This window comes from Ascaphus truei, chromosome 7 (assembly GCF_040206685.1).
Source record: "Ascaphus truei isolate aAscTru1 chromosome 7, aAscTru1.hap1, whole genome shotgun sequence".
Lineage (NCBI taxonomy): Eukaryota > Metazoa > Chordata > Amphibia > Anura > Ascaphidae > Ascaphus > Ascaphus truei.
The window spans coordinates 62,957,510-62,969,715 of NC_134489.1; the positions used below are offsets into that span (position 1 = coordinate 62,957,510).

A 12,206-nucleotide genomic window follows, 5' to 3' on the forward strand; every position below is an offset into this window, starting at 1 on the left:
TCCTGACACTGTGGCTATGGAGGAGAGACCAGCGCCTACCCCACCACTTCCCAAAGTAAGAAAATAAATAAGGAATGCAAAGGCATGACCAGAGAGCAGCCATCTTGGATTTATGATGTCACTTCCATCCAGGGCCGCCAACAGGGGTGGGGGGGGGGGTAGCCAGGACTGCTGTCCCAGGCCCGGTGTGTTTAGAGGCCCATCCCCGTGCGCGCACTTTAATTCTCTGCGGGGCGTGAGATGCCGGAAGCACAGAGGGAAAATCCCTTCCTCTGCAGAGCCTCCATATATGGGCTAAGCCTAGGCCAAGAAGTGGGGCCTATGTCACGGGGCGGGGTCTCAAGGAGAGCAGTGTGGGGCTGGAGCTGCAGTCTCAGAGACAGGCTGGGAAAGGTGAGAGGGAAGGGTTAAATCATGGGGATAAACAACAGACATGAAAAGGAAGAGAAAAACACAGAGAAAATAAAGTACAACATAAGAGGGGACAGAAAGACATGAGGGGAGAGAAAAGAGAGACAGACATGAGGGCGAAAGAGTGAGAGGGGGAAAAAAGCTGCTGGGAAAAGATATATCAGATTGTTAGAGAGGATGATGAGGAAAATACATGGGGGATTAAATAAAGAGAATGCCATGTGTGAGAGAAGAGAATAGTGGGGGGAAGAAAAATACACGGGAGACGAGAGAAAGAATAAGATAAATAGTGTAAGAAGAGCGACATGCAGGGGGGTGAGAGACATGCTGCGGGAGGGGGGGGGAAGAAGAGAGACATGCTTGTGGGGGAGAAGAGAGACATGCTGGGGGGGGGAGAAGAGAGACATGCTGGGGGGGAAGAGAAATGCTTGGAGGGGGAAGAGAGATATGCTGGGGGGGTAGAAAGACATTCGTCGGGAAAAAAGAGAAACATGGCAGGAAGGGAGAGCAGAGACACAGAAGCGGAAAAGATGGAATGACAAAGGGTGTGGAGTGTGAGAGAGACTTGAGAGGGAAAAGGAGAGAGCGACAGCCGGGGGGAAAATGAGAAATATATTAGAGGGAGGGGGGAACAAAGAGACATGATGGGGCAAAGTAGACCGAATGTGATTGTCGTAACGTTTACAGAGGCCCCATTCTCCAAGTTTGTCCTGGGCCCCCCAAAATTCTGTTGGCGGAAATGCTTCCATCAGAAACTTTCTAGTAGAAATATATAAGGATATCTGGGAAGTAAGGCACTACTCTTTGTAATTACTAAGCCAGGTGCCACAGATGTGGCAGTGTGTGCATCAATTAATAAAAATAGATCCAGCACTATTGGGTCTTTCATTCAGAAAATATTTAATGTGCTGATCAACGTTTCGGCCCCCATAGGGACCTTTGTGGACTCACAAGATTTGATCTCAACTCCCAGACAGCTACACTGAGTATCACAAGCTTCTCTCAATCAACCTGGTTTCTTATACGAATAATACATTTTGCATTTGTTTAGCCCTCTCTGAGTATGGCTGTGCCTTGGTTCTGTAAGAAGTTCAGAATTAACATTACATTAATATAAGCTTGTGATACTGTCCTTCGGTGTGGCTGTCCGTGACGTTTCCGTGAGGAATTGAATCTTGCTTGTTCAGTGTGGGAGAAAGCATCCAAATTAGACTTGCCTTCACCTGCTAGTAATCATTCAAAAGACATGCCACTTCAGAGATAGTTGTGGAGATGGGACGGGAAGTCTCCAACACGCTGTCCTTCACTATCTGTGGATGTACAGAATCTAATCCTGGGTGTCCCTGGTCTGTCTGCTAGTTACTCCATCCGAGAGACACCAGTACAAAAAAAACAGATGCTGTGTGGTCTGGTTCACATGGAATTAGACATGAATAGTTTGTAATTGTGTATATATTGCTCCAAAATTCTGCAATTACGGTAAAATAAAGACCTAAAATGTTTACATATAGTACAATGAGACAGAGCTAAAGGGAGAGAACAAGGTGGGGGATTGATAGGAGGGAGAAAGAAGGTGGGGATAAGAGGAAAGGGAGAAAGAAGGTGGGGATAAGAGGAAAGGGAGAAAGAAGGTGGGGATAAGAGGAAAGGGAGAAAGAAGGTGGGGATAAGAGGAAAGGGAGAAAGAAGGTGGGGATAAGAGGAAAGGGAGAAAGAAGGTGGGGATAAGAGGAAATGGAGAAAGAAGGTGGGGATAAGAGGAAAGGGAGAAAGAAGGTGGGGATAAGAGGAAAGGGAGAAAGAAGGTGGGGATAAGAGGAAAGGGAGAAAGAAGGTGGGGATAAGAGGAAAGGGAGAAAGAAGGTGGGGATAAGAGGAAAGGGAGAAAGTAGGTGGGGATAAGAGGAAAGGGAGAAAGAAGGTGGGAGTTAGGCGGGGTTTGAAAGTGTGGGGGGATTAGGAGGAGAGGGAGAGATAATGAAGGGGGATAGAGTGAAAGGGGGAATGAAAAAGGAAGGGTTTAGAGAGGGGGAATGAAAGGAAAAACTAGGTGTGGAACAGACCATTTCAACAGCTGCTTCCCCACATGAAACAGCATTGCATTGCTGTGGCTGCAAACAAGACCGCCAACAGAGATTTGTGGGCCCAAAAATGTGAAAAATTATGCCTGCGCAAATGTTATAAAATAATAATACCTTGGTCTACTTTGCCCTCTCATGTCCCGCTCTCCTCTTCCCCCTAAAGTGTCTCTTACACTTATCATGTCAGTTCTTTTCCTGTTGTCTCTGTTGTCCCCTTCCTCGTGTAGTTCTCCTTTACCCCTCATCTTTTACCTTTTCACCCCAGTTTCTCTTTTTTTCCTCCATCTCTCTTTTCTTCCCCTTAACAACTTTTGTGTCTCTATTCCATCACATATTTCTACATGTCTTCTTCATTTTCTGTTATGCCTCTCTTCCTTTCTGTATTTCTTTTCCCCCTTTCATGTCGGATTTTCTGCGCCCCCCACCTTTTTAGTTTCTCCAAGCATGCTCCAGCCCTGCGCTTCTCTCCGAGGCCCTGCCCACCAAATGCTCAGTGGGTGGTACAGAGCGCAGAGCGATTTGCATCTGCAGGGGGCCCATTGCAGATAATAGATGAGCTGCAGGGGGCTGAACTCCTAAAATATACCCCATCTGGGATAGCAGTACCGGCTGACCCACACTGTTGGTGGCCCTGGTTGCAAAACCTAAGAGTGTTATTTCCCTCATCCCACCCACAAAAAGTTCTATAACCACACCGCTCGGTAACCTCTTTCCCCATGCAGAGTTCTGGGTCTCTGGCTCAAGAGAACTTCTCCTGCCGCTCGTGCCGTAAAGTCTTCCCCCTGCAGCGTATGCTGACCCGTCACCTGAAGTGTCACAGCATCCTGAAGAAGCATTTCTGTCCCTGCTGTGCCAAGGGCTTTAATGACACCTTCGACCTAAAACGTCACATGCGCACACATACAGGTGAGAGGGGACAGTTGTGTCGCCCTTAATGGTTACTTTGTTGATATGTCCGAGTTTGGCTTCTTGGCCTAGGGTCTGTCTGCATTTGAATGTGTATAAATATATAGATAGCAACATGAAAATGATCCCCTCTACCCAAGTACCAAGGAATAGGTGCTAGATGACATTCTGCGTTATCACAGCCATTGAACCCTTTCGAAACTGTGATAACCCAGGTTATCAAGATAATAACTACTTTGTGTGTGTAATCTATACACGTTTGTATATATTATGTAGACATGCGTATATAAATACAGACATGTCTATGGATGCCAGGAAAAGAGTAGATATAAATGGCACACCACGGTTTAGAAAAATAAATTTACAGAGTATTCCCTTTTGGTGCTCACCTTCTGCTGATCCCGGCGTCCCAAAACTGGATCCACGTAATAGCAATAAACAAGAATGAGAAGGAGCACACAAAAGACTGTGGAAGAGTAAAAAAACTTCAAAGTGTATTGAATTCATCAGAGCCAATGACAAGATAACGTTTCTGGACAAATGTCCTTTCTTCAGACCAAACAGCTAGCATGTGATAAGTAACAAACATCTATATATACCCCAGCAAGGTAATAAAAATCACCTACCCCCAGCAACATCTTTAGTGAAAGGCTGTGACCATTCTGCAGCCTAATTGAGTCCGCCCTCGGCGTCTGACGTCATCACGTGGCAGAGCGTCATGACGCACGTGATGTCACGACGACGTCACATTGCTAAGCAACACCAGCATAAACAAGAGCACAGAGAAAGGCTGTGTCCCTTCAACAGCCTAGTGGATTCTGCCCCCAACGTCTGACGTCATCACGTGCCGAAACATCATGACGCACGTGACGTCACAACGCAATGACGTCATGTTGCTAAGCAACAACATAAACATGAGCAATAGAACAGAGGAACCAATAGGAACTCGCACACCAAAACTGCTGGGGAGGGAGAAGGGGGAGGAGAGCAGATGACATCATGGTCGTGCACTAATGCACAGGAGATATGAAAAATAGAGCTGGAACCAGTGGTTACTGAAGGTTAGAGTCCTTCCTTAGTACAAAGTCCATGAATATGAGGAATAAAGCTGTAAATGAAATTAATCTTTGTTAAGTCATGATAGACACATAAAAGCTTACTGTATTTTGATCTTAATGAACTTTGTGTAACAAGGTAGACAGCCCACAGGAGAGAAATATCAAGGTAATTGGGCAACACATTAATAAAAGTAACCGGTAACGCAAAGCATAAGGGTGGCAATGTGATATTAGTTTAGGACAACAGATTACAAGGCACCAAAACGTATCTTAAAGAACTTACACAAGACCCTTAGCAGTCCTGGCCCTTTTTGGGACTGGTAACAGCAACCAAGACACTGTAGGAATCATCCGCATAGAATTGAATCTATATTGGAGGCTGACCCTTATCCTAGGAACCAATGAAGTTCCAATCGTTCATTCAGACCCCAGTCCCAAAAAGGGCCAGGACTACAAAGGGTCTTGTGTAAGTTCTTCAAGATACGTTTTGGTGCCTTGTAATCTGTTGTCCTAAACTAATATCACATTGCCACCCTTATGCTTTGCGTTACCGGTTACTTTTATTAATGTGTTGCCCAATTACCTTGATATTTCTCTCCTGTGGGCTGTATCAGTAAGCTTTAATGTGTCTGTATCATGACTTAACAAAGATTAATTTAATTTACAGCTTTATTCCTCATATTCATGGACTTCGTACTAAGGAATGACTCTAAACTGCAGTAACCAGTGGTTCCAGCTCTATTTTTCATATCTCCTGTGTATCAGTGCACAACCATGATGTCATCTGCTCTCCTCCCCCCTGCCCAGCAGTTTTGGTGTTCGAGTTCCTATTGGTTCCTCTATTCTTTTGCTCATGTTTATGTTGTTGCTTAGCAACATGACGTCATCCTGTCATGAAGTTTCATCACGTGATGACGTCAGACGTTGGGGGCAGACTCCACTAGGCTGTTGAAGGAACACAGCCTTTCTCTGTGCTTGTTTATGCTGGTGTTGTTGCTTAGCAATGTGACGTCACGTGCGTCATGACGCTCTGCCACGTGATGACGTCAGACGCCGAGGGCGGACTCAATTAGGCTGCAGAATGGTCACAGCCTTTCACTAAAGATGTTGCTGGGGGTAGGTGATTTTTATTACCTTGCTGTGGTACATATAGATGTTTGTTACTTATCACATGCTAGGTGTTTGGTCTGAAGAAAAGGACATTTGTCCACAAACGTTACCTTGTCATTGGCTCTGATGAATTCAATACACTTTGAAGTTTTTTGACTCTTCCACAGCCTTTTATGTGCTCCTTCTCATTCTTGTTTATTGTTATGTCTATGGATGGCTACTAGTTACGTGAATGTTTGTAGGCATGTGTATAAATATTTCTATTTGCAAGACCTGAATCTGTATTATATGCTTAAATACAAATGTATGTGACCATGTATAACTGTATCCAAACATGTATGGTCCATCAGTAAATATGTCTATATATCATCTTTCTGTACCCATCAGCCCACCATCTTTCTGCCTGCCTGTATTTTCCATCCAACCACATTCCTTGACTCTGAGATTATAAAAGGTCCTGTCCACCCACAGGTATCCGGCCCTACAAATGTTACACGTGTGACAAAGCTTTCACCCAACGCTGCTCGCTGGAGTCCCACCTCAAGAAGATCCACGGGGTTCTGCAGAGCTACGCTTACAGGGAACGCCGCTCCAAAATTTTCGTCTGCGAGGAGTGTGGCTACACATCCCCAAATGGGGAATCCTATTGCCGACATGTGCGAGAAATGCATCCTAACAGCCCCATCCTTTCCAAGTATTTCCGGAAGCAGATTGGCAGCACTCTACATGGCAAACTCGAAATCCTGTTGTACCCCAAAACATACTATGCATAAAATCTTACAGATTTATTTGGCGATGTTCAAATAGGACATTTTAAGTGTTTCAGAGGAAACTTGCAAGTCTGTCTGCCAGCCCTTCCTTCCATTCCCAACCCCCCCCCCCACCTCCAGGGTGACCATGACTCAGACACATGGGAACCGGAATTTTTGCCACACACTACCCTCCCCAGGGTGACAGAGGAGACCTGGGACTCTGTACCATTACACAGGGCAGCCAGTGACAAGGGCGCCTTCCCCTCCCCCCCGCAAAATGACAGGAGAGCTGTAAACCAGACAGATTAAATAAAAACCCATTTATTTCCCTAAAAATAAACTTTACAAAGTGTATAAAATTAAAAGGGGGACCCCGACGATCCTTGTGTTTCACTCTGTCCAGCGATGACCACAATGTGGAGCGGTACAGACATAATACAGCCGCATAGCATCCTGCAAGAGAGCAACAACCCATTTTTACTGGGAGCTTTTAAATATGGCCACCCTCTACTCCTTACACACTATAACCTTAAAGCTGCACAACTGCAGTGTCCAACCCTATAAAGCGCTGACATTGTTATTGGACTCTAATAAGAGCAGTGTGGGGTATTCTTTGGGATTTGTGTTAGGTTTTAATTTGTAGTCACAAATCCTATAAATTGAACCTTGCAAAGTATTAAATATGGACAAACATATACATTTCAAGTAATTTCACTTTAGCAAATGTTATATATAGTACGAAGGTGGGATAGGGAGTTTTTAGAGTAAAGATGTAAGATGATGATCCTATTAAACTTTAATAGGAACACCATTTTACATCTGTGTTCTTATGTTTAATAGTGTGCATCAGAGGGCAATTCTTTAAAGGTTATGGGGTTTCTCAGTACGTACCTCAGCTCGAGCACTGTGAGACTGGAAGAATACGGCTTCTTTGTGTCCACACCTGTCGGGTAAAGAAGAGATTTTGAGGGGGGGGGGGGGTCAACAATTGAGACTGTGTAGAGCGCAACAAGACAAGTGACGGTGTGGGCTTGGGGGGAGGGGCGCAATTAGAAAAATTACAAAAGCGGGAACAGAGAATGGGGTCCAATCCAGAGTCGGCTCCGGGTCAGTGTTCCATTACACTCTGGGACCCTACATGTGCGAAACTCACTTTTGACACGGGTGATCCTCTGTGCGGGGTAAGGTGGGGTCCTGAGAGACGTCTGCTATTATCTGTGTCAGCTCACTGAGGGTGGAGGGAGATTACACAGGAGAGGGATATTTTTATTTTATTTATAAAATATTGTACCAGGAAGTAATACATTGAGAGTTACCTCTCGTTTTCAAGTATGTCCTGGGCACAGAGTAAGACAAATAATACATGGTTACAAATACAGTTACATAAATGAACAGGGTATACATTATATACAAGACATTGCGTGCACAGTTAAAGAAAATATATATTATGGGCGTATGAAACAGTTACAGACCACATTAAAATGTGAGACAGCCTTAAGATTTGAAAGAACTTAAACTGGTGGTGGATGTGCGAGTCTCTGGTAGGTTGTTCCAGTTTTGGGGTGGACGGTAGGAGAAGGAGGAACGGCCGGATATTAGTAAACCTACCATCATAACCCCTTATTCCCCCCCACTTGCCCCACCCTGAAACAGTGTCTTTACCCGTCACCCACCATCACCAACAGTTATAAAATTTCACATCACTTACTCCACTTCATGTGTTATCTTGTTGACATATATACAGCTGTTATCGGCTTCTTGTTGATAATCACAGTTTCGACACTAAAAGAAAATATAAAAAATATATACAACCTGGTATGGGTCCGCAACACTTCAGCATGCACCCGCCCAGCCATGGTCCACACCCCTACAGCACGCATCTCCTCTCCCCCCCCTCTCATGTGTGTCCGCACCAAGTGTTGTACTGGGTCCTGAGGATTGCTGGGTACCGGTTATCAGTTGAAATTTGCAGGATTGGTAACAGGTAGTTTTGGCTTACCTGCAGACGGCAGTGAGGGTGAGGAGGACCGCTGCGGAGAGTGAGGACCACAGCGACATTGTGGGAGCAGTGCAGGCACCCAGGAGGTGGCAGCAGAGGACGCCATTGTTGAGCTGGTGGGAGCAGCGGAACACATCCTATCACAGCTGATGCCGTAGGAGATGAGGAACATGTGACCGGAGCAGGAGCGATACTATTGGACAGCCGGGGAGGCGTTAGCTGTCCAATAGTAACGCTCCTGCTCCGGTCACATGTTCCCAGGCTCCCACCGCCATCAGCTGTGATAGGATGTGTTCCGCTTCTCCCACCTGCTCAACAATGGCGTCCTCTGCTGCCACCTCCTGGATGTCTGCCGCTGCTCCCACAATGTCGCCGTGGTCCTCCTCACCCTCTGCAGTAGGTAAGTGTTCTGATGCTCTCCTCCTGCCGTTCTTCAAGAGGAGGACCGAGGGAGGGAGCAGAGCAGAAAGGAAATTACCAGGAACCGGGTCCAGGCCACTGGTGCCAAGTCCAGGTAATTTCTGGGTAGTTAAAATAGAGCGGGGTACTGTGTAATTTCTAGGTACGCTGTAAATCACTTGTCCGCACCCCTGTATGTGTCCCCTCCCCTACAGTGCACCCAGTCATATGTGTCCCCTTCCCCTACAGCACACCCCTGTATGTGTCCGCACCCTGTACAGTATATGCCCCCACCTCTCCAGCGCACACAATTCTGAAGTCATACATCTAAAAGTGTATATAAAAAACAATTAAACTTCCTAAATAAAACGTATTGAAATATTATATATTTGCATATCTAGTGCGTATATAAACCAAAATATATATATTTTAATGTTACCGCATAGAGCAGGATCCGATTGTCTTTATCTTCTTTAGGATACAACATGTTGTTACTAAAAAATAATCCAGAAATAGGACTATAAATAATAATATGCATCACAACCTGTAGAATACGGAGAATAAGTACTGGTCATAATGGTGATAATCTTAGTTGTAATCATAACCATTATTACGATTAAAATGCCCCCTGTATACCACCCCTCCAAACTCCCTGTACTGTACATAGACGCTACAGGCGGTATACAAGCTCCCACCCTTTACAGAAACTCTGCACAGTATATACGTCACACTCCCCCAGAGATGCAGCAGTGTATATACCCCCAACTCCTTGTACAGGCACTGCACACATATACATATACATAACCCCAACTCCTTGTACAGGCACTGCACACATATACATAACCCCAACCCCTTGTACAGGCACTGCACAGCATATATACATAACCCCAACTCCTTGTACAGGCACTGCACAGTGTGTGTGTGTATGTGTGTGTATATATATATATATATATATATATATATACACCACATTTTGCATATAAAAACAGACCCCACTGTAGTTCCTCTACTTGTATTGGACTGATGTACTTCTAAACATTTCCTATAGAAGTCCTCCCCTAGATACAAATACCGCGCACTGCATACAGTCGCCATCCTCTCACCATTCCTGACAAAACCGAATCCCCACGAAACCCGGCTCGTAAGAACCGTCCACCTCCATTATCCACCAATAAACCGCCTGGCGCTGTGAAGTGACATCACTACCCCCTCCCGTCCTCCGCGCTCAGCTGTGACGTAACCACCACGGAGGTGCGTGCAAATTAGACAACGCCCCTATGTCCTCAGCTTGCATGTGGTCGTGAAATGTAACCACGCCCACACTCCTGAGGCAAGAGACCGCTCACGTTGAATCCCACTTACGTTGTGACCACGCCTACAATAGAGAATACGCTGTGTGCGCCACATCGTAGGCACGCCCATTGACTGTTGCTAGATGCGGTTGCCATGGGACCCGTCTCCTAATGTCTGCCACGCCCACCTTCCCATACCTAGTTTGCACATGACCTGATATCAAAATGGAAGAGAATTCAATGGCATTATATTAATAACAATGAAGCTAGTTTGTTGACCTCAAAGATAATAAGACTTTGGAATATCCATATATAACATCCATAATGATTTAAGAAACTAAAATTAGATACAATTTCACATTCTATATAAAAATATAATACAAATTAATAACAATATAGTATGTTATTAAGGATGTTGTATAACAAATGCAATATAAAATATAAATAATACAATATACTACATAATTTCATACATATCATTATACTAAATGTAATAATATTAATATCAAAATATAACATAATACAGAAACAGTTTGTGATACAATGTAATATACAATAATATAACACGTGTTAATACAATAAAAACGAATTAAGTATAATAAAGTTTAGCCCCCTTGCCATTTTGTTTCTTCAATAAACTTTATTACTGTAAAGAGAGAATAATGTTTTTTTCATAGAACTTTATCAACAAAAGATTATTTTCACTTTGTATTACTTGGTGCTTTGCAAGCCGTGCAAATAGGTACTACTACAATAATGTAAGCGCATTGTGGTGTAAACCAGGGGTTCTCAACTCCAGTGCTGAAGGTCCCCCGTCCCCCAGCAGGTCACGTTTTCAGAATATCTGAGCTTCAGCACAGGTGGCTCAATCAGAGCCTCAGAAGACTGAGCCCCTGATTAAGCCACCTGTGCTAAAGAAGGGAAATCCTTCAAACCTGACCTGTGCTTGCAGCAAGGAAAACAGTGATCGTGAAATGGATAAAGGCTGAGCCCCCCACTCTAGATATTTTAAACGATTTATCTGAATAAATTGATGATGATGATGGACAAATTAGAAGCTGAGACAAAGAACTACGAACCAAGAATTGTTTTTAAAAATGGGAAAAGTTTATTGATACTATGTCACAACAAGATAGGGATTCCATTTTACAGACATTTGAGCATGCCTCTTGGGGTCTCCTTTGACTGATTGCGATGGACCACAGATAATGTCACCCTTGAGTAAAAATATGATATTACAGGGTTGATAGGGGAGATAGTAACTGGGGAATCTTATACAAGATTCTGGTAGGAGGCTGTGTGGTGACAGCTTTGATGTTAACCTTTGAAAATGCTATTATCTGTTTTTTTAAATTATTATTTGTGTTAGTATGTTTAATTTTAAAATGATAAGTAGGATAAGCAATATTCAAATAATTTTGTGTAAAGGTATGTTTTTCTTTGTATCTTTTTTTTCTGTAATGTAATGTTGTAATGATGTTTAATGTTTGAAAACCCAATAAAAAAAACTATTAAAAAAAAAACGTGACTTGTTGAGGGGTCTTGCGGACTGGAGTTGAGAACCCCTTGTTTAAACAAACAAAAGTGGCTGAATCTTCTCCCTTTGTGAGTTTTCAACTGGGAAGAGGGAAATACTGATAAGCCCTATATTTTATTATTATAACTGCAGCTCAAAAACTCTACTACTGACGTCTCTGAGACAAGTCTCCGTTGCGCTAGTGACGTCGCAGTGTCTGACGTCACTGGAACCCTACGCACGTTTTGTTCGTCAGAACTTCGGGACTCTGTGAGGGCTCTAAGGGCCTCATGCAGAGAGCAGCGCTAGCAGGTAAAGCGGCATTTTTTGGCGAAGTATAGCTTGAAAAAGGCAGGTAATGGAGAGTTTATTAAAAAGCGCCATTTTTTTTTTTTCTTTACAAATCTCGCCGCGCGGCTGGAGAGAACCTAAATCTCTCCAGTGTTGAAAACGGCCGTATGCAGAGAGGCGCGAACGCCATCTAGTGGCTGTTCGCGGCAAAAAAATGGCGCGATTTTCAACATTTTGCTTCGCCAGCAAGAAGCTGGAGCTCGGCGGCCGGTGGGGGAGAAGAAAAAAAACGCGATTTTTTTTCCACTAGTTTCAACAGCGCTCATATCGCCGGTTGAAACTCTCCATATGCAGACAGGATTCTAAATGCAGTTTTATGCCCTTTCTGCAT

The 12,206-nt window shown here is 44.1% G+C and overlaps 2 protein-coding genes across 2 annotated transcripts; one reads left to right on the forward strand and one right to left on the reverse strand.

The window, feature by feature from the left end:
- Window positions 1–6,995, forward strand: LOC142499407 (putative transcription factor Ovo-like 1). Its single transcript, XM_075608731.1, has 3 exons — window positions 1–55; window positions 3,215–3,398; window positions 6,038–6,995. The coding sequence occupies exons 1-3, from the start codon at window positions 17–19 to the stop codon at window positions 6,337–6,339; spliced, it is 525 nt and encodes a 174-aa protein (XP_075464846.1). The 5' UTR covers window positions 1–16; the 3' UTR covers window positions 6,340–6,995.
- POLR2I (RNA polymerase II subunit I) lies at window positions 6,624–9,997 on the reverse strand. The gene is made up of 6 exons (XM_075608732.1): window positions 9,820–9,997; window positions 9,156–9,210; window positions 8,027–8,100; window positions 7,472–7,546; window positions 7,210–7,261; window positions 6,624–6,771 (listed from the first exon to the last, which is right to left on the reverse strand). The coding sequence occupies exons 1-6, from the start codon at window positions 9,876–9,878 to the stop codon at window positions 6,709–6,711; spliced, it is 378 nt and encodes a 125-aa protein (XP_075464847.1). The 5' UTR covers window positions 9,879–9,997; the 3' UTR covers window positions 6,624–6,708.
- Between the last annotated feature and the right edge of the window lie 2,209 nt (window positions 9,998–12,206).